Source organism: Rissa tridactyla, chromosome 8, assembly GCF_028500815.1.
Source record: "Rissa tridactyla isolate bRisTri1 chromosome 8, bRisTri1.patW.cur.20221130, whole genome shotgun sequence".
Taxonomy (NCBI): Eukaryota; Metazoa; Chordata; class Aves; order Charadriiformes; family Laridae; genus Rissa; species Rissa tridactyla.
The window spans coordinates 9801244-9824224 of record NC_071473.1 but is presented as its reverse complement, the minus strand read 5'-3'; the positions used below and the strand labels follow the sequence as shown (position 1 = coordinate 9824224).

Below are 22981 nucleotides of genomic sequence, written 5' to 3'. Positions count from 1 at the left end.
ACCTCTCCAAGGGGCAGTAGGTGTAGTTTCTAGCCCATGCTCTAGATACTGTCTAAGTTCTCCAGCATGTTTCACAAGCAAGCGTAGCAGTCTTAGGGTTGCCATCACAATAACATCATCAGTGCTTTGCTCAGAAGTATTTCTTAAGTGCAGCCTGGGATCATCTTCATCAAGTGGAACCTTGGAAAGAAAGAAATACTCCTCTAAGCTAAGTATGTAGTTCATATCATCATTTAGAAAAGTTTGTAACTGGATTTCCGCATCAGCACAAACACTAACCTGACCAGCATTGAGTTTGAGGAAAGTAAAATATGCACTGCAGGAGAGTTTATAGAGACTGAAGATTCTGTCCACAACTTTCCTCCAGACTTTAATTAACCCTTCTGTTGCATTTTCATCAAGATCCGAAAGCCAAGGACAACTTGTTAGTAATTGACGCCATATAACATCCACCATATCATCTTCTTCATTGTCTTCATTTTCAGTGATTTGTAGAGTCATATCCTCATCCTAAATGCAAATTAAGAGACAATAGATTAGATTAAGTCCTCCAACTATTTCTACAAGCAGAACTGGTTCCTAATCCAGTTTTTGTCTAGGCAACTCATGAAATTGCATTACTTGCTCATATTCCTATAGGCCACAGAACAGGCACGTCACCACTTCGCTAACACATGGTTGCTTAGAGAACTCTTGCATTACCCAAGTTAACTTCAAAAGATTTACAAGAGTTAGTATGAATCAGAAGTAGAGGAAAAGTTTCATGCTGAACTTCTACGTTTTTTAAAGCAAGCATATTTATACTTACTTGAATCCCAGCTGGACGACACACTGCCTGCCCAAGAATCCCATAGATTTTCTCTTTATCTTCCTCTGCAATGTTGTCTGGAAGCAAGTTCTGAACCTCAGATTTTTCCCGGGGCAGCAGACGAACACCTTCTCCCTGACTGTAACATTTAATGAATTATTGATCCCCAATATATTCATATTTGTAGAGTTACTGAACCCATTAACATTGTATACATAAAACTTCCCAAAGGAAGAAATCTTCACCCCTTTAACTCAGAATTAAACTCACTTCTTTTTAGAGAGCGCAAGAAGTTGAGAGAACATTCACAATTTTCTGCTCACACACAACTTCTGATCCCAGAGAAGAATAATCACAAATGCAAAGCTAGGGTTTATCTTAAGAAAAAACTAGTTGTGCCATACAAATTGAAACGTTAGGATGAATTTACCTGGCATTATCAACTACTTTCCGGCCCCATCTATAAGCCCAACTAGCCAGGGCTGCCCAAGACTTGGCTACTTCAGGTGCCTGTACTGAAGACAAGTGATACAGCTGTCCCAAGATGAAATCAGGTTCTCCAACTCCAATATTTACTGTGATGGGAGAAATAGAGCAGCACGTGTTATGATGTAAAACCTACTTGTAATTTCCTCAACCCACAAAATAACAGCAAAAGATGAGAAAAATGTGAAAGAAATGCAAAATATCATATTAAGGTGTTTGGGTTTTCAATTGTGTAGAGTAGCCTATCACACAAATGCACACATGTCTACATTTGTAGTAGTAAAATAAATACAAGAGTGATGGAACACTTAAGACTTTATCAATATAATCGGTGCTATCCCTCAGTGGGATCATCAGTAACTAATTTAACAAAAAATGAGTAAGAAACACAACTCTACCTGTAGATTCACTTTCAATCCTAGGATATTCTTCTTCCAGTGTATTAACAGCTGGGAGATCAATCAAATTATATATGTTTTTAGACAAGGTAGATAGACCAGTGTGATTCTGCTGCTGTCGAGCTCTATACACTTGTTTCAACTGTCCTGAAATCTCTTTCCATTCTGCTTGAATCCATTTAGCCAGAGTGAGAATAGATTTAGCAACTGCATATTCAGCCTTGGCAGATTTGCAAAAGGATATGGCACAAGAACTCAGCATTTCCATGGCATGCGTTGACTGACCTGCATATCATGAAAAGCATGTCCTCAGTAGTGTGTTAACCTTATTCAAAACATTTCTGAAATGCAACATATTCAGATACAGCTTGTAACAATATATATTTTTTACAAAGAAAAATATCTTTTGAAGTTAAAAATGACATGGAAGAAAAGACTTGTGAAAACACTTTCAGACTGAGACAACAGTTAATAGGATGAAATCAATTCCTAATGATACTGTCCTATTACAATTTCTTTAAGGTCAGGGGAATTAGCCTGGTTATAAGGAAAAGACGCCCAAGTATCTACAACATAATTAGCAAATACTCACCTGCTGTGTATAACAATTTTGTTTTCTCAATATCAAGTTCAGGACCCCATTTTTCATCTATCTGACCAGGTGCAGACAATTTTTTAAAGTGCTGGACTAAGTCTTGTGCAGTGGTAGTTTTTCCTAGCTGAACCTCGCTGCACTGGGCAAGCAGTCGTGTAGCTAGGGCAATATTTCCTCGCTTCCGTGCAAATTTCGCTGCTGTTAAGCCCAGCTCCATTAGATGGCTTTTAATTGGGACTGTTGGTTCTGAAGAAGAAAGCAGAACATTCTAAACAAAATTATTAAACAAACAATAATTGCATCTGGGGTATGCAGCTAATTTCTACCCAATGTATTCTGTACATGGCCATCAGTAAAAAATTGCTCAGCTCTTTCCTATTTCCTAACAGAAATTCCTTCAGAAATTTAGATGACTTCATTTCTGCCTAGAATATTTATACATCCCATCTGAAATATATATCTGAAATATATCCATAGATTATCTGCTGGGCAAAAGAGTAATTTTTTCACTACAAGCATTCTTCGTAACTAAGGAATCTACTTATCCCCTAGCAGAACTACTTTTTCTCCCACTCTCATACCGCACATTTAAATGGCTGTGTTCAGGAACTAAAGTAGTTAAAAGTATGAAGAGATTAGCAAGTCAAGTGTGATTAGAAGACTGAGTATAGAACTGCATTTCAGAATAATTTTTTTTTCTTTTTGACACTGTCTAGATTACAGTAATAACTGAGACGCCTAGTTGAACAGCAAGACACCTAAATAACCAAAACTTAGCTTTTAAGAAGTAATGCATCTAAATTAAAGAAAAAGACACAGCCACTGCTTTCAGCAGAAGATTTAAATTCAAATTCTGCATTTACTTTTCGTAATACTAAAATGAAAGCTTATTATACCTTTAAGTTTTTCCATCAATTGATTCTGGTACACTGTGTATCTCAGCGCATGCATCCATGGCCTTACATCATGCTGTTTGCATGACCTCAAAGCATCATTGAAGAGAGGTATGAGACAGTCCTGAAAGAGGCACAGAAGTTGCATAGTTGTCATCAGAGACATCATCACTAAAATGTATTTTCCTTTACCAAAACCAAAGACCATTTTAGTGCAGAGTAAATATTCTTACTTGTACAGCAGCTACTCTTTATCGTTAACTAATAAAACACAAATATATTTTGTGCAACTCCATAAAGACATGCTGATTTTGAGAAGATAACACTAGGAATAGCTCAAAATCAAGCAGAATTCTTTTCTGAATAATGTTATTAGAAATTAGAACTAGATCATGCTGGTTGAAGTTTGACATTGAGTTTTTAACGGGGTTAAATAGACTGAGTTTTGATAAATATTTTAAAGTTAAAGCACTACATTACACGTGGGTGTTGTAGGACTAAGTATTACAATGTAGACATATATCAATGCTTCTCTAAAAAGCAACTACCAATGAAATTTTAAAAATGCTGTAAGTAGTTGAAAGAGATAGTATATTTATAACTACAGAAAGAAGTCCAACTGAGATGTAAATTTAAAAAAACATGGGTCAAGGCATGTTAGAAAACTAAATGAGGTCTTTTTACAGTAGAATTAACAACAGTCAAAACAATTAATGTATGTTCCGTAGTCAATACTTCATGACATGGAGGAAAAACATTAGTCCAATTTAGGTTTTAAACACAGACATACCTCTGATGTCAGCCTGTTGGATACAGTGTTTTCCAAAGCAGAAGAACAATACAACTGAAGAGTGCTCAACACTGGTAAAGACTGAGACACAGTGAGTGTGGAAAGTCTTAAAGGTCCAATAGCTATTCGTGATGTTTGCTTTAAGTATTTAATAAGATTTCTGAAATAAAAGAATCAGATCACTCATTTTTGTTAGACTTTAAGAGTAAACAGTAATATCAAAATTATTGAAGAAAAAGCAAATTCAGCATCTTCAAAGAGATAAGAAAATCTTGCAATATCACATGCAAGTTACAGTATGATACTTCATTATTAAACTGACAAGAAGCAGTACTTTATCAGCTCAAAGAGCTACATAATCTCCAAATTAAACTTCATCTTATTTTTTCTCAGTAAGCTTATAACTCACAACAGCTGAAACTGGTAGCAAACTACCACAGGTGCTAAAGTACAAAGCAGAGTATGCTTTTCACAAAGTTATGTTTAACAAACTAGAACAGCTTTTCACAGTATATTACATTCATTCAAAGCACATTTCAACTTACTCAGATATTGACTGCCATTTTTGCTCCTGGTCTATGTGGCTTACAGCTGTTGCCAGACACACCGAACTTCTCAAAAGCTGCACTTCAACTGCTTTTTGAAGTTCTCTTGGATCAGGACTTAGCATATTAGGAAGGAGCTTCTTCATGTCTACATGGAGATTAAACAATTGAAACCAACTAGAACTGCCAAATTTTATCAAGTGTAACCATGTGAGAATGCATTTTTGAGAGCAAGGAAGTTTGGAAAAAAGCCTTTTTTATATATATATAAAAATATATACAAATATAAAAATGTGTATGTATTCATATCAGAAATTGATGATAGATTACTTATAAACACACACATTAACTCCAGAAAAAACACTTGTATCAACATTTAGAATGACCGCTGCCAATCATTTTGAATCTTGAGTCATAAAGGTTATGGTCAGTCCACTGAACACAGCAAACTGCATTCATAAGTTTCAGTCTGTCATTTAGAGAGGCAGACACATGAAGAGGTATTTACTTTTGTATTTGAAGTAATATGTTAACTTATGCATTTATACCTATTTTTTCTTTGGATCCCCCTGCAAGTAGGTTGATATTTTCTCCTGGTAATAATTCTAGTTGTTCAGTGCATTCAGTAAGTTGTCCAGACTCAAAGCTGCTCAAAGATCTGCAATTCAATGTTTATAGTTTTATTTTCCATATTTCTCACTGCATTCCAGTTGCTAAATATCTTACACAGTAAAAAAGAAAGACTCAAGTCTAACTTAAAATGTTACAGAGCACTTATGATTAATTCTAAGCAAAAAATCCCTATTTCCACATAGGTCAATAAAAGGCAATAGTACTGCACCAAATGGATAAATACAATATCAAAGTGAAAGGAAAAAACACCTCTCCAGCTATGAAGCTTTTCATATTATCATCACACTACATATAATACTCTTCTACCATAGTCAGGAAGGAAAAGGCTGACCTTGGAAGAGTTTAAAAAGAAACAAAGAAAACACCAAAACTTTTTTCTCCCCTCTGTACACAGGAAAGTAAGTTTTGGGGCAGAACGTCATGACGCCGTGGTTTCAACTCCGCAGTTTACTTGAAACCAAAATTCCAGAAATACTGGACTATTGTGCAGATCACAAATTTGCTGCTTCAGGCCATTATGCAATATAAATCTGTGTAATTAACTTTTTTCCCCACCATTGTTCTACATTAGGAAATAATTTGGACATTAAAGATTTTCACAGAACTACACAAAACAAGACACTGAAAGGTTAAGAGGCTTGATGGCTAAATACAGAAGACTCAAAGGTTCAATATTCTTGTTACTATCCACTGAAGAAGGAATTATCTAAGTATCTGTATTAGAAAAGAGAAAAAAAATATTCAGAATGTGAAAACTCCCCTTTCTGCTGAACTATTTCAATCTTATTACTACACAGAGTCCCTTCTCAGCCTGTCAAGTTAAAGTGCTGTGCATCCTCAGCAGCTTTTTGCAGGATGTTTCTGATGATACAGTATCTTACTTCCAGTAATTACTTGGATGAAAAACTAACTCAAACCAGCCCAAACGGCCAAACCTCTGCAGTAGTACATCAAGCACTTACGATGTTTATCAGAAGTACAGTGGGTTTAGTTTACAAAGACATGAACATTGAGCAATGATACATTTTCATACCCGTGACAGCCCTCACTACCCTAATGGATTAACTGCACAACGCTGAGTTATGCAGTAAGAAAAAGAAGGGACCCTTTCTCTGACAGAGGTAGTCACCTTAGCAGACCTGCAAGGGTTTATTTCAAAGCTTCCTTCTATGCCTTTATTTTCAAGTCAAGAAATTTCAGCCAAAAGGATTTTTACAATGTTTACCACAATAGTACAAGGATGGAAAGTCATCAAGTAGTCAAATGAAACAGAAAGGACCCTTAAACCTTGAAGGACTATTTCAATGTCACAAAGATTTTTTTCATGAACCAGACAAATATCAAGGGTTAGGAAATAAATGCACAAACTACAATTCTAAATTCCATTTCAAAAAACAAACAAAAAAATTAAGCATCCAAGACCACCTCCTTAATATACTTTTTACATTACATCAATGAATTAAAATATTTTTTAAAAAACTGTACCACTGACAGGCGTTTTATTCTTTACTATTACTTGAGTTGTACAAAAGGATGCACCTTCTGCCAGTAGAATAAATTTGCTATCTTTTACTTTCAGTGAAAAGACGTTTTTCTTGAATACTAAGAAATCTCAGCAGCCAGAAAGCCAGAGTAACTATTTAGAATGACATTACCTCTTTACTTATCTGTATGGCTAGTAAATATCATGGCCAAGATTTCCCCCTTCCAAGAACACAACTTCCTTCTTATCACACCTCTATTTCAATGACATCCAGTTTCTAAAATCCATAAAAACTTCAATATTTCAGTTCTAAGATACTGAACTCTAAGGTACTGTTGAATAAATTAATTAAATCCTTACTTTATGTAGTTAAAGTCTGCTTTCAAATTGATTGAGGTATTACTATTGCTTTTCTTCAAGTCATGGACCATATTTTGCCACTCCTGAACAGCAGACCAGTCAGCAATGGAAATGTAACATTCACATGCTTTGTTACCCAAGTAGTTTATAACTTCAGGTGAAGAGTCACTTGGCTTAGTCAGAACAGTTTTTCTAGTTTCTCCTGCAAAATGAAAATATAATATATATACTTAAATATATATTTATGCTGATATGCGTTTACATATAAATTCTATTACTCAAATGTAATTTCTATGTCTTTTGTCAACAAAACCACTTAATTAAAAAAAAAATCCAGTAGTTACACATTACACAAGTATTCTTCTTCCAATTTTTTATTTTTTTTTTTTAAAAAAGAACCTTTTCAAAGGAGGTGTTGGAAAAGTTAAGTCCATATCTGTAAAGAAACACCAAGGAACCAGAAGAACTAAACTAGGAACAAAGAAGGGCCCTTTTCAAAGATGAAACAGAATACTGAAACAAAGTCTCAGTAGTTAAACTCAGAGTAACTAGTGCATTTATGGTACAATTATGTCATAAATACTAAGCTAAGTTATGATGATCTAATAAATAATTTAGAATTACATTAGTAAATTACAGAATAATTTACCTATTATTTTTAGTCTCGTTCAGCTAGACCTCAGTACCGCAAACCCTCATATCTACACATAATATCGATTTCAATGGCATGAAGTGGTTCAGTTTAACTGCAGACAAATAGGTTTTCAGATTTAAGAATGAGACACTACCATTACCACGGCTCTAGCATTGAGCGTTCTAATGTTTTTTGTACATACAGTTACAAAACTGTATTTCTCTTAAAAAGAAACCAATAAATACTGACCATTCAAGGAATGCTTTGGGCTGGCATTATTCAGACTGTTTGAATTGGCCAACTTCAGAACAGTTTTGTCAAAGCCTGTTATGCAGCAATCCACTCCTGTCATGGAACACAGGTGCTCCTGGTATTCCGCAGTTGCTTTTTCAAACCTTAAATGGTTTAATATCTTAGTCAGCATTTTACCAAAAGAGAAAAAACTGGTTCTGTAAACATACTATATTTTAAACATTTCTTTGCCAGAATACTCAAAGAGTTCATGTGTCACCTTCAGCAAAAGAAAGGAGTTAACATAGAATACAAGTTTACTGGCTGAATTTCCAGGTTATAGCATAGTATAAAAGCTTTTCCATTCAGGTTCTAATGCTAACTTCAAACCAAATACAGATTGAAGGAGATGAATGAGTTTTATATAAGACTGTCTCACTTCTTACCTGAATGAATAAAGCTGAATAGTGATTAAATATATATCATTTAACAGAGGATTGTAAAACTGGTTCCAGGGCAACAATTCACACCTTAAACTTGACATTCCTGAGAAATGTCTCAGGTATTACAAAGCTGCAAATTATTTTAAATAATCTTATGAAAATAGGAAAATGATAGTTATAAATATAAACCCCCATGGTTTTTTTTGTTTTGTTTGGGTTTTTTTTACACTTCAGGTAAATACTGAAAGGTGTCCCTTTTTCATTTCATACAGAATAAAGGATACATTCCTTTAAGGAGACGAAAACACCAAAATGAAGGCACACCCTATCTGGAACATTGACCCACTTATTCGTATCTGCAGCCAAAGTTTTACTTCAATAGACACAGAAGTCACTTTTTCAAAGCTGAACTAAAACTGCAAGGCATCTCTCTCGGATTCCCTTTCTTGGCAAACTGTGGCAGATAATCAGATCATGCCATTGGTCAGAAACTTCATTAGAAAATATTTAAATTAATAATATTTTGCAATGGAAAATTAAATACAATATGAAATTAGTAATGCAGTGTACAAAAAACTAAAAAAACCAGCTTAGGAGCACCAATTATATTTAAGTCTTGGTAATTTAGTTAAAACTAAAGGTTCAAAATATATATCTAAAAATGTTGCATGCATTAGGTATCTCTAAAAGACACAATGACTTCAATTGACATGGAAATTAGATCAGTGGCCTTGATTCACACCACAATTTAAAGAATTCGGAAGCAGAACTATGCATACGAAGGAAAAAAATGTCCAAGTTCGTAACATCCAGCTACCCAAGAAAGCTTACCGCCCTTCTGCTTGTTGAGCTACAGAATTGATCCAGGCAAGACTCTTTCCAAGTACAGCAGAAGACCAGACAGCGATACCCTGAATAGCTTCAGGACAGTGAAGCTCACACAGTGCTTCTACCAGCATCATAATTGTCACTTCCAAATCATTTCCCTAAAACCAAACCAAGAGCTTTATTTAACAAATCGCATACAAAATAAGAGCTATATACATGGTTAAACACTTAGAAAGGGTAAAGCAGTATTTCATCGCATGCATCTACAAGTCAGGGCTCTGCATATCCATTCATAACACAGCTTTTGGAAAAGCAGGGCAGCTAAGGGAAGAGCATATGCTGTGAATTCACAGCCTGACCATTGCAAGGTGATGGCCTACACCTATATAAGAATTCATAAGCAGGAAGCAATAAATATCTATCAAACCTCCTTTGGTAAAATATTTAAGCAAATCAGGTCATGTACTGAAAAAACTATTCAACCTTTTTAAAAAGGCTTAACCACTTTATATCCATTCATCCCATCCCCGCACCTACCTGCTAGTTACTTATAGAGGAAGGATACCCCCACGATACATCCCCCTCCCGCTGGTACTCACAGGTAAGCAAAGACACTACGCTACCACAAGCTCGGGGAGGTCTCACACTAATACAAGACAAGTTTCATAATGTTTATGCAGAACCTTCCGCTACAGCATTCATTTACATATAGTATCTGACCACATGTATACAGTACATCCTAATCTCTAACCTATTGTATCACTTAACCACAAAAGTCTGTCAATACAGAACTATGAGTTTAAAATGTAGCTTTAAATAACACAGTCTTTTACAGACCACTGACTGCCTTAGCTTAGGTCTTTTAGAATACCACGTGAATATTTTTGCAGTAGTCTACAGAGTCTGAGAAGAGAGTACCTGAGAGATACTATTATTAGTTTTCATTTCTGTGAGTAAATCAAAACCATGCCTGACTGTCACCGCAGGCTGGCCAGCCAGCAATCCAACTCTCATGATGGAAAGTCTAATCCGTGTTAGCCAATCTTGGCATGTCTGACGATTAGTATAGAAGAATGTCCTGATAACCTTTAAAGACAGAAAAGATAAGTTATACAACACAGTTCTTCTCTATGAATCAAAATAGTTATATTAAGTACTTAATATTTATAACAATCAAAGTCAGGACAAGTTTATTTTCTCCAGCTGAGTTTTCAATTTAGAGATGAAGAAACAGGTAAAAATCTGCATCTTGAATTTTCTTAAAACAGGCGGTCTGAAATCATGCGTAGCATGCTACTGGCAAGCTAAAAATCTTGAAGTGAACTGACTCTAAATTATATATTATTGTCATGTCAAAGTATAGTAATTAAACAGCTTATTTCAACACTGAAGAATGTTTTGCAGTTAGAACTACACAAAAGGGTACGTTGATTATAAATAATTATTATATTCCTCAAAAAGCAGTTTAAGGCCCCAAATAATTGTGTTACTTTATAACAGGACTGCTGACAATCTACAAACACATGACTGCTACAAATTAGAGGTACCACAGATTTGCTTGATTTGCAGCACTATACAAGCTGGTACTCCAGAAATAAATCCTGTTTTCACATGTTCTCTAGGAATAAGCCAAAGTCAAAGCCAGATAAATTAAGAGTCTCAAACTTTGTTTGAGAAGTTCTTCTGAAGTTCCACAGTTAAGACCTGAACAACCCTGAAAACACTGTTCATTCAATAGACTGTTTCAGGTAACATCAGCACTGTACGACAGACAAACCTTGGGTGGAGAGGTGAGGGCATTGGCACATCCTTCATAAGCATTGTACATCAACTTTTCCAAGTTCTCCAGATATTGTAGAAGGAGAACAAGCCTAAGCTGGTTGCTACTGTGTCCTTCGTCATTGTCTGCAGTAGTCCACTGGCTAACATCTTGGTCAGGGTTTAATGTATGGGCTGCGAGACTTCTAATAATACCTACACATTTTACCAAAACAAAGGAAAAGAACATTACCAGACAATATTTTATTTAAATATGTCAAGGGATAGCAATGCTGAAGTAACATCACTCAGAAACTAATATTAATTATGCAAGTGGTCTGCCATTGCGCTTCTTGATGTGTCAGACCAAAACAGACTAAAAGTCTATAATCACTGAAAAATAAAGCCATTGTGTTTCTTGCCTTGGACATGAAGCTGCACAATCTCTTATTACAAAAAAAATTTCATTAAAATAAATTAAATTCTTTACATTACCTTCAATTGTTTGAAATGTATCTTGGGCTCTACCCAGAGGAGTTCTCAACTTCGAAAGAACAGTGAACTGAGCTGCTTCCCAAACAGCCCATTGCCAAAGGACTGCATCAGTCTTCAACAAATTACGAGGGATGGCTGGTTGATCTCTCTTGTCTAGTCTTTGACAGCTATAGAACAATCTTTCTAACCAATTATCCTTCCTGAAAGAAAACATCAGTACGTTAATATAAGTTCATGTGATAACAAGTTTATACTGCACACACTTCAGCTACCTATTACTCTCAAACAAATCTCTTATAGGAGATTTGTACGTATGCAAATAGGTGTGTATTTGAAGATATTTATTAAATGCCCCAGAGAAGGGTTAAAAGACAGACTGAAGGTAAAGCGATGTAATTTATAAAGATAATTACAAATTTTAAACTAGATACGGTATGGAATTGGTCACTATTAATTCAATATCCATGAATTTCAGTTTTAAAGGAAGTTCTTACCCAGTTCGGTGAGAGTTTCCATACAAAATAAAGCTAATGACATCAGAGAAATCCTGCGGGTGGAATGTATTACTTGGAGCTTTGCTCATATGACTTCTTATAGCCAAAGAAATTTCTTGTATTTCTGTGTGGGTACGGTTACTGCAGGAAGAGGGGAGGGGAAAAAAAAAAAAAAACAAAACACAAAACAAAAATCCAACCCATGCTATAATGTACTAGAATAAATCAAAAAATGTTGTGCAAAAAAGTTATAGATGTGTGTGTGTATATATATATATATGCGCAGTGATTGGAACTAAGTACACTGTTTGCTATTAAGAAAAAGTGCTTTAAGTGTTCAGGTGTTTGAGACAAATTGCCGGACATAATATTGCTGAAGCTCTGGATAACGTGGACCTTGCAAATATTCATTTTGGCTGCCAGAAATGCTGCACAGTTTATCAAATTTGTTAACTACTTCGTGAACTACCCACTGTTCTTAAGCCTGTAACAGTAGAAGATACAGCAAGACACTGTCATGCTTTTTGATTTTAAATTAAGAAAATACAGTGACATTTGGATGGCATTATTTTTCAGATATTCATTATTTTTTCAGATAAATTTCCTTGAATTTTCTCTATATTAAAGTTCTCTCTCAGCTAATCTGAACAACTTACCTCAACACCACATCTAGAGGAATTGACTTCAAAAGTTTTCCAAAAGTTTGTCTTACACGTGCACCGCTATGTACTAGTTGAACACGACACACGTCAACGCACCTGCATGACCAAAAAGGAAAAAAGGTCATAACATTTCCACTAACTCCATAATTCAAAATATAGAGAATTTTGTGCAAGTACCTTTGTAAAAGGTCATCTGGGAGGGAGGAAGACAGGGCATGGAGGCTACTACATGCTTGAAGACAAATATTCACATCTTCCAGAAGTGCTGAATTAAGGAGTAAAAAGAAAAGTTATTCTTGCTGGAATTACACAAATTACATATTATTCTGGTTGTGGCAGAACAGTATAGCTCATAGAAGGAGACAGAGGCTTTAAGCAATACCTGATTTAGCTGACTGGTTTTTACTATAACAAGTAAACACTTAGTAAGGAAGTCACTTGCATTACGTGTTACTTGCAGGCCTTTTCTGATGGCTGACGGATTAATCCTTCTATGGTCTCTATACGTTGGCATTATACACCATATATTTCAATAAGAATGAACTATGGTAAAGTTAGTTAGCTAGTTCCTGGCCTTGGGGAGTTACTGCTCTTGCTAGTATTATGCTATGAAAGCATCTGTTCCCATATTTCTATTTCCAGCTGATTTTGAAATCCAAAACAATACGTCACATTATGGAATTATTCCACTACTTTTGATAAAATAAAACGCATTCTTACAAGATTTGGCACATCACTCACGTTTTTGGTAGATCAATTTCACAATCACAAATATTATTTTTGAAAAACATTATTTGCATAAGTAATAGCTAGCTTAAGAAAAATTATAGAAGGAAGTGTAAGTTTTTGCACAATACAAAATGGAAACATCCCTAAAAATAAATGAAACAACAAGTACACTTACAGCTATCAATGGTATATGACAAGGTCCCTCATGTAGTTCATTATGCCATGCTAAAGAGAGTTAATAAGTAAAAATATGCGGTATCTTACTGTTTGCTAAAAGTCCTTTACAAAACTTATGAAAAGATGGGAGTGAAAATAACGGTGCGTATGTTTCCGATTTTTTCATCAAAATAGCCACTTCCAAAGCCCATGTCGTAAGTAGTTTCCTTAAAAACCAAAAGTATTAGTCACTCTATACAGTTACAGAAAGATTATCTTTTAATATAACAAACTACTTCATGTTACAAATTAGTATCATACCTTAACTCGTATTTTTGAAACAAAAGGTTTTCTAACATTAAAAATATCCCTAGCTTTCACAGCATTTTGGTAATACAAGGGTGTACCTATAGTAAAAGGGTACGTTCCATGAGCAAAAACTGCTTTTTCAGTAAAGTTTGATAGCTCTGCTTTTACTGTATAGATTTTATGATTATTTCGATGTTTCTAGTTTTCATGCATAAAAATGAGCTGCTTTTTTCCACAGGTATTTCATTATTAATTCTCATAAAAAACAAATACTCAACTGATTTACCCCAAGTTTTACCGATGAAAATTATCCTTGTTTCTGAATTAAGCCATTCTACTGGAAAAAACTACCCTCCTGATTAAGAAGAAAATGCTAGTTACCTGGTATCTTGAGTAAGGTTATCCTTCTTAAGCAGTAGCCCCAAAAGATTTAGTATGATTGAGAAATGTTTTTTTGTTGCTGTGGTTACAGTACTTATAACCGCTCCGTCAAACAAAGAGGGAGAGGAAGAACTGAGGCTACTGGATATGAAATGGTCATGCCTGAAAAGGCAAGGAAAAACAAAATATAAAACCACCCCAAGATTAGGGATACTTCCTTAAAGTATACAGGAGGGGAGAAAAACAACAACAAAAACCCCAAACCAAACCCAACCGAAAAGCCCAGCAGCAAAAGTTAACGTACACCCACACAGTAACCACTTTGTATCAAATCCCAAGTACTTTGATCCCTGTCCTAAAAGAACAAAACTACAATTTTACATCAGTCCACGCAGCCCAGTAACCTGGTTTCAACTGTGGCTAGTATCAAACACTTAGTGAAAAAATCACAAAAAGCAAGACACGTACAAAGTAGCAGTTAAACTAGTATATTCCCTTAGTTTGACAATACTTTGTAGTAATAATGTGTTTAAATTTGTTGTTTACATTTCATTACCTCTCCTAGATCTCACAGTAAGCTAAATAGTAAATAAACTTTCCTTATTTACTTTCAGTAGAGTTCTCCCTCAGTTATCTCTATTCAAACACAAGACTTCTAATATGCCTTTGAATAAAATGCTAAATTTTAAGCCAGGATATGCTTTCTTGGCTGAGATACAGACTCCCTGCAATTAATGAAAGTAAAAACTGATTAGGGAAGTTCGGGCAAAAGCTTAATTGTAACAGCCCATTTAAATTCATCCCTCCAACACTATTCTATTCAGATCAGTCCATCCTAGTGCTCTTAAAATCCTGCTGAATTAGTAATCTTCGTACCTGGAACAGTGTGAATATAAGGTGTAGAGTACTGCATACTGGACAGCAGGAAAATGAACCGCTATGTCACCATGAACAATCATCAGGTTTTTACTCAGTAGTGCAAACACAGTCGGTGAAAGGGCCCACATCTATAAACAATTGCAAGATAAGCAAAGAAACATAATACATAGGATCTATTTTTAAGTGTAGTTTGCATACCACTAATTATTGTTTTGCTTCTTCCCAAGGGAAATAATTTAACTCTGTTAATTTCCTGACCTTAATTATAACTATTTTCTTTCCCCTTTTTAAACAACCCGTTAAAAGCAGTTTATGTTTTTAACTGGAAAGATCTGGAACAAGAGTTTTCACATGGCTGATATACTAAAAGAGGACACACTAAACCTGCTTTTATCAGTCTTGATTTTCAAAAATAGTGATTATGACAATGTTAGAATCAATCAATTAATAACCCTGATAAGATGCTCTTCCCTAGAAACTGCTTTTCATTTTGCAGCAACTAGACATACAATCCACCCATTCTGTTTCCTTAAGTTTTAATACTGGAAGTTTTTCTAGAACGTAAGTTGAGAAAAAATACTATCGTTTTAATTATAAAGGTGCACTACCGGGGAAATACATTGTGGTGTATTTTAAGTAAAAGAGTGCTTTTACACCTATTGCACAAACTTTATCTGTAGAGTTTTACTCACCCCAATTAATGAGTTTTTAGCATTTCCAATAGTACTTAAAGCAGTGAGGTCAAATATAACAACAAACTTTGCATTATCCACATTTAATATACGCTTCTTGAAAGAGTCATGCTGGATTTCAGAACAGGCCTCAGGAAGATGTAAACTATAGAGAAGACTATTTAGAGCACAGGTCATTTCTCCTAGAATCAACCTGTATGCAGTCTCCAAAACAGGAATGTTCTTCAGGCTCAATACGGCTTGGTATACAGCAAGGGCTGCTGCAATGACCTTGAGAATATAAAATAATTACAGTAATAACTGATTAGCATGAGATCATAAGCTATGTTAATCACCAACACAGAATTTAAAATTCTGCTTCTTTATCTATGAACAGCCTAGTCTGATGCACATGCCTATCTTCAGTTTTCTGTAAGTACTACTTACTTACAGAATGTATTAATTACTTTCTGGATTATCCACGTAACATGCTGAGTACAAAAGTCACATCAACTATGGACTTCTCTATCTGGCATGATGGCCAACTCACCAATTCCTTATCAAACCTAGATGCCAAAACCAAGAACTAGCTACATCTGCCTTTTCAGAAGTTTCATATAGTTAGATAAAAAAATATATTTAAGGTGAACAAAGCTTTACAGCTTAATAAATATATTCTAAGAAATGCATGAAGGTTGTTGTAATACACCTGTAGAAATCATCTGCTCTTACCTCTTTCTCCTTATGATAACGAAGAACAAGTAGTTTAGACTCTGGTATAAATAATTTCTCTACAAATGACGATGGTAGTTTTGTATTTATTTGTTCAACAATCTGAGGATAAAAACCAAAATGATGAATACCTTTAACTACCTGAATTAATTTTTATTAGAACAGATTATTAAAGATTAATTAAAATACTGTTTTTCTAGCTTGTATACACTATATTTAGGAAAAACAGCTTCCCAGCAATGCAAGTTATTTTGTATTTGTGAATTTCCCAAATTCACATTCAGAGAATGAGTTATTTTCAGGCTTTAACAGCACAGCTGAGAGAGAACGGTGCACGACTGATGGGTTTAAGAGTTTGTGGCCTACACATAAAGAGCTAAGTTTTGAAGAAGTCTGCTTTCCCAGGTCATGGCATAAGTAGATAATTAGAGCATATTAAGCACTAAGATTCTGAAATTCATCAGGTGATGTTATCAACTGCAGAGGCCAGAGAATGGCACTGTCTGACAGTCAAGCCAGACAGGGAGAAAAAGTAAAAAAAAAAAAAAAAAAAAAAAGACAAAAACAAAACATGGAACACCCAGGCTAAAACTAAACACCACTTCATCGACAAGGCAAATGCATAAGCAAGCTAGCAGCATAAGCTTTACAGAAAAGAACACAAGCATTTAGAAGAGGAATTTCTTGCTTGTGACCAGGAAAAGAAGAGTTTCAAATATTTATCTAATACACACACAAAAAAAGCAAGGTTGCTTAGAAAATAATATTTCCCAATGGGAAAATCACAGTAATAAAAAATATGTACAAACCAGTGTCAACAGATTCAGGACTGAAATGATATAATCAGTGCCACAAGTCTGACAGTTTTCCATTTGATCTAATCCATAGGTGATGACCATGTCACAGTGTATGGTCATACTTGGATCCAGGCTGCCAAGTAAAACACCAACACACTCATTGGCAGCTGTAAGTACGGCTTCAGAAAAGAATACTTGGTTTGCTGCAGTCACACATCTCATTACTCTGTACAGAACCTGGAAAATTAAAAACATACCTAAATTAAACTCCATTAAAAAGAGCCAAGGACTGCATGCTATTTAATTTTACTCATATCCATTTGATATCCTGACCCATCGCCTACTCTGCAGCTTGGTAAATTCTCCCAGCAAAATATTCTGAATAACGCACATCACAGCATCACACTTCAGAAACAAAACAAAAAGTGAACCTTCAATTGCCTGGTTTCCCTACTTAGTTAAAGACCTGCAAAGACCTAGAAAACCTAAATTCATTATTCAGAATTCTGTTCCGTTCCAACTGATGTCAACAGAACTCCTCTTGTAAAAGACAGGCTAGTTTTCTTTTTTTGAGCTTGTGACACAAGAATCTGCTGCAGATTAAGAGACAAGTTACATAACTGTCTTGGCTTTAGTTGGGAAATCTATACATTTATTTATCCAAGAAGTTCTGAACCTCACAGAACTCTGCGGAGCACAAATTCCAGTTGTGCAGGCAATGCAGCAACAAGATTTTGACTGTAAGCATTTTTATCTTCTTGAATTTTTTTTTTTAATCATTCACACTCTCTACAGTTCCTGTTAAAGAAGTATGGCAGCTACTTAGCATATTATCTAATATTTATTCAGTTTACATTGTTCTATACTATACTTTAGAACAAGACCACCTTGCTACCAGATTTGATAGATACAATTTCAGCATGGATAAAAAAACCCCTGCATTTTATAAAATCCAACCCATAATCTGAATTCAGTTTCATAGCAATCTGAATAAGTGGTAACATGGTTACAAAGACAGGTAACACAAGCATGAACCTAGCTGCATGAAATTAAAACGCCTAAAACAGTTTCTGCTATATATAACTCCCATGTGCCACTATGACAATCTATGCCTTAATATTTAATAAAATTCTCATAGCACGTTTCTTCAAGAAAATATATTTTCTCAAAGCTGAGCATATACATATTCATATAAAATTCACAAAACCTAAATAAACTCAACAGTGAATAGCCTCGCTATATGGTGATAAATCATTTCAGCAACAAAAAATAAAAACAGGAACTTCAACTCTTACATCAGTTACGTATGCTTCCGTAATTGGTGGTCCTCTAATCGGGCTGAAGCGTTCCCCAATACTCCTCACCACAGTACTGAAAACCCGAAGAAGTGCAGCCAGTTTAGGTAGTGACACTGAAGGAGGAGGAATATCTTCATCTACCGATTCCCCAGAAGCCACATGGCTGAGGTCCTACAGCACAGAAGTTTGATATATCAGTACACATCATTAACAGTTATAATAAATGCACAAAAGATCAAAATATGAGACTGAAAATAATTATATCTATTTTCCAGACATATTACAGATACTATCCAATTATAGACATATTTATCCGATATTTCTAACTTCACATATATCTGAGGATAGGCACACAACCACAACAAGCAAGTCACAGAGCAGTAATGAGCTGCTGCTCATTAGTTTAGTATCTGAAACAGAGTATTGAGACTTTATCTTGTAAATTAAAACAGAGGCTTAGGATGTTCCTGGCCCCTGGAACATGACCATCCATACTGCTGGACTGTTAGAACAGTTGTCTGCACACTTCTACCACTCTCACAAACAATTCCCGCCCAGAAATTGGAGTCAGGATGTTCGAGTGGCCATTCCCATCCCACTGTTTACATGCAGCTACCTTGATCTGGAGACCATGAGTTTACCAGCAGGCTGCTTTGTGCCAGCTGGCATCAGTGCCTGGGAACATTCCCAGAAGTGCTGATCTCGTTAGTATAGATATAGCCTTGGTCTACCCCACCATGAGATAAAAACACACTAGCTGGAACCACCTCCTCTGTGATTTATGTTAACGCATGTTATCTTAAAACTCTTCCGTGACTAAGAATACGCACGTTGTCCAGTTCAGCAGACAAGCTGATAAGCAGCGACTTACTGCAGCGACTAATCGCTATCAACCCTGGGCCCACAGTCAGAGCAGCGCAGGTTTCTGCGGGCTTGACACTGCCAAGGAGGTCTGCGAATCCTGCCTCTTAAAGCTGCACCATCAGAAGCCTTGGTGTACATACAAGTACACTAATATAATCAAATTATTTATTCTGCTTTGAGTAAAACAGATTATGCTGGCCGTACAATTTCACCTATAGGATCTGCATGTTAACATATAAAATATAGCATAATCTAGTTATAAGCATCTAGACCTTAAGAAGACAACCCCCCCCAAAACTCTTCCTTTAATGACAGCAGCAGATAAACTCTATGCCCTGTTAACTATGAAAAAGTTAAAGTCAAAACAAAGTATGTGAAATGAACACACTTTAGTTTTCTATAAGTTCCTGCTGCATTGTTTCCTGCACAATATAATCAACTTCCCATTCATCTACGGAAGCATTAAGAATCCCTCTCCCCCCAACAGTAACTACTTCTAAAAAAATTCTCAAGTTGGACAATTAGAGAAAACACCAAGGAAGGGGAATGAAATGTCTTCATTGCAGCTTTTTAAAAATGAAGGCATTCCTGTTTGGTTAATTGTTCTTATTTTTATTATAATAAGATCGTCTCCATCAACAATGGCTGAAGGCCTGGCTGTGATGCTATTTAAATAGGTCATGAGGATTTGTGTAGAATTGTCGTTATTGTACACACCTTAAGTATACTCCAAAATTTGATCCTCTTTTCCCCAGGAAAACCATGTAATTTTATTTTCTACAAACGTAACACATCCACATGAATCTGAGCTGCGGATTTCTTAATAAATCCACAACAGTTAACTCTGGTATATACCACAAAGTCTCATTTACCTCAGCATAAGCTTCCATATCTTCTAAGAACTGACCCAAGAGTGTGGTAGAAAAAGTAAGATCAGCTACCCAAAAGGGCTCCAAGCTCTGCAGCCATCCTGTATAAAAATACCAGGGCGATTAAAACAGGGGAACAAGTTAACACACTAAGATTAAATTTTAGTTGCATATTGCTGAGGTAAAAGTTGCTAAAGTAAGAGAAGGTAATCTGCATGACAATTTTAATGTAAGTAGTTTTTAAAATACTTATAAGTTGTATTTCTCTCTTTTGTCCCTTTGACAAATTAATTTTAAGGTTCAGTTTCACAGCTGTTAAACATTAAGGATAGAATCTAGGACTACGACACAGGAAACATATGACTTGCTGTGAATAACTCCAAGACAACTGCTACAGCCATAGGAAGAGGCTTCCCAATTTCTTAAGTGCCAGTACGGTATCTTTACCACAAAGATTTTCTAGAAGTACATAGGAGAAAATATATTACCTGTGAAAGAATATATTAAGATCTATAAACTTACTAAAATTGTTTAAAAGTTACATGAAGCAATTGATGCTTAAATGTTGCATACCCTTTTTCCAGATACAGCAAAAAAACGGCAAATGCAAATTTACTGAAAAAATAGGAACAAGGTCTCCTGTTATGCAGCCAGAAACTCATTTTGGTTTTATGTCACCTTTCACGTCAGTAGGACCAGACTTGTGTAAGTAAACCCTCACCATCTGCAAGCCAGAGCAGACTACATTAGCAACTCTTTGCCCAAACTTACCAGACACCTGTTGCGTCAATGAAGGTTTCTGAGTGTGATCTATATGCCACCCAACCAGTATGTCCACTGTGTCCTGGAAAGCAATTTTGAAAAAACGGTTAATTACCCAATTTGCCACACCAACTTTTCTACGTGAGCAAGAAGATAGAGAGGACAAAGTAAGCTTACCCTAAAATTGGTGCTGAAAATGTGTGGGTAGCATCGGGACACCAAAAGGATGCACTTGACACATTTGCACAGTAATTCTGGTGTATCCACATTTTCTAGAATGGACTGCAGGCTGGTCATTACAAGCTAAAAAGTAAAGCAAAGCCACTAGACGTTTCACTTCATTCAAACAACACGTGAAAAAGTTAAAATATTAGACACACACAGATTTATTCAGTGTTGAACACTTTTTAGCAAACTACTTTGATTCAAACAACAGAAACATCTCAATACTCATTCTGCAGGAAGGAAAAAAGTAAAAAGCATCACATATACCGCACAAAAATAATCACTTCAAGTCAGCATTTGCTTGAAATATGGCAGACTCCAGTTCAAGCCTTGGGGACACTGTTTTCTTTAATTTTTTAGCCACAGAACAACTAGTTGTTCTAAGTTCCTCTTTCTCTTGCTGAAGCTTTTTGGCTTTGTAAAGGCAATATTAAATTTGAGCAGAGACCTGGACATAGCTGTTCTACACCCAAAATAACAGACCCTAAAACTTGAACGAGGGACCAGATTTGTCTGTACACGTGCTACAGCCTCTCAGATTTAATTACAATTCAAGTTAGCAATTGTAAATAGGAGGTAGCACAAAGCAATCAACAGGGTCGGGTTGTGTGTACCATTCCACTTGAGTTCTCTTTTTGGTCTCAACAAGATTCTTCCTCTTAGATCTAGAATATATACTAAAAAGTCGCATCAAAATATATATCATCCTACAAAGACTTGACATATTTTTTGAATGGAATCACAATCAAAGAATCCCATTCAGTCAGAAAGTTTCCTTCCAGTTGTAATTATATTTACTTATCATGTCAACATAGCATTATTTATTGTTCAGTCCAGTTTAAAAAGTCGATTCAGCATTGCACTGGAAGAATCATTAATAACCCTGTTTTAACTTGCAGTCCTACCTGCATTAAAGATGAAAAGGCCTTCTTTTCTCCTACAGTCTCCAGTGCTTTGTAGGTTGCACACAAATAAAGAAGTTTAACTTCATCTTTTGTGGATGAGCTGAATTTGCTAAAAATCCATTTGAAGATCTTCTCAGCCTCGTAGCTCAGAGAAGCACAAAGAAGGCCAAGACAGCAAGCTCCTTCCTGTCTCAGTTCTTGAAGCAATTTGCTACTGTATTTTGGGGAGAGAGAGAGACATGTGGAATCTCCAGACATGAGAGCAGAACAGAAGAAATCACGAACAAATTAAAACATTTTCTAAAGCAGAAAAATATATGCATTAATGAAGCTGCTTCTCTCCTACTTAATGGCAGCAGTGATGAAGCTGAAATTAATAATCTGAAAAATTCTATGAAATATTATTTTTATGGAATAAATCAACTTGATTAGAAGTACGCAATAAATAGGCCATTCTACTTGCAACACACTATCCAAGGAAAAAAATTCTTAACATACAGCTAATTTTGTGTAATAACACTGAACTAAACACCAAAAAGCCCACACACACCTGAGCTCCCTCTACATATGCTATTAGTTGGATGTAAATGAATTAGATGAGGTTGTAAAAAAAAAAAAAAAACTTATGTTCGATTTGCAAGCTAGAAAACCACAGCAGTGCACTACTACACCCAGGTGATCAAACATAGGTGAGACAGACTTCATATTATCTACAACATAAAAGCCACACTTGTGCATTCAAATTCTCGCCATTTCAAGCGTACTCTAGCCAGACTAACAGTGGTGGTGTTATACCTAAGAGAGACTTAACTCTCCCCCAGTTCCGTCCTGTTACTGCAATGTCACACCCATGCAAAATTAGTTAATT

The 22981-nt window shown here is 35.6% G+C and overlaps 1 protein-coding gene across 3 annotated transcripts in view; it reads right to left on the bottom strand.

The window, feature by feature from the left end:
- Nucleotides 1–22981, bottom strand: part of SMG1 (SMG1 nonsense mediated mRNA decay associated PI3K related kinase) — a 68466-nt gene that overhangs the window by 23580 nt on the left and 21905 nt on the right. For 2 of the 3 annotated variants that reach the window (XM_054213155.1, XM_054213156.1), the window contains 30 exons: nucleotides 22114–22327; nucleotides 21161–21286; nucleotides 20993–21065; nucleotides 20225–20322; nucleotides 18486–18659; nucleotides 17203–17427; nucleotides 16394–16495; nucleotides 15683–15952; nucleotides 14988–15118; nucleotides 14112–14273; nucleotides 13530–13648; nucleotides 12714–12801; nucleotides 12531–12632; nucleotides 11875–12015; nucleotides 11381–11580; nucleotides 10905–11101; nucleotides 10046–10213; nucleotides 9131–9285; nucleotides 7875–8020; nucleotides 6992–7193; nucleotides 5064–5173; nucleotides 4516–4663; nucleotides 3971–4130; nucleotides 3184–3304; nucleotides 2285–2533; nucleotides 1693–1977; nucleotides 1239–1383; nucleotides 809–947; nucleotides 280–510; nucleotides 3–180 (listed from right to left, as the gene is read on the bottom strand). In XM_054213155.1, coding sequence (XP_054069130.1) covers nucleotides 3–180; nucleotides 280–510; nucleotides 809–947; nucleotides 1239–1383; nucleotides 1693–1977; nucleotides 2285–2533; nucleotides 3184–3304; nucleotides 3971–4130; nucleotides 4516–4663; nucleotides 5064–5173; nucleotides 6992–7193; nucleotides 7875–8020; nucleotides 9131–9285; nucleotides 10046–10213; nucleotides 10905–11101; nucleotides 11381–11580; nucleotides 11875–12015; nucleotides 12531–12632; nucleotides 12714–12801; nucleotides 13530–13648; nucleotides 14112–14273; nucleotides 14988–15118; nucleotides 15683–15952; nucleotides 16394–16495; nucleotides 17203–17427; nucleotides 18486–18659; nucleotides 20225–20322; nucleotides 20993–21065; nucleotides 21161–21286; nucleotides 22114–22327 — 4859 coding nt within the window. Of the gene's footprint in view, nucleotides 1–2; nucleotides 181–279; nucleotides 511–808; nucleotides 948–1238; nucleotides 1384–1692; nucleotides 1978–2284; nucleotides 2534–3183; nucleotides 3305–3970; nucleotides 4131–4515; nucleotides 4664–5063; nucleotides 5174–6991; nucleotides 7194–7874; nucleotides 8021–9130; nucleotides 9286–10045; nucleotides 10214–10904; nucleotides 11102–11380; nucleotides 11581–11874; nucleotides 12016–12530; nucleotides 12633–12713; nucleotides 12802–13529; nucleotides 13649–14111; nucleotides 14274–14987; nucleotides 15119–15682; nucleotides 15953–16393; nucleotides 16496–17202; nucleotides 17428–18485; nucleotides 18660–20224; nucleotides 20323–20992; nucleotides 21066–21160; nucleotides 21287–22113; nucleotides 22328–22981 lie in introns of those variants that run through there. The other variant, XM_054213157.1, reaches the window with a different exon arrangement.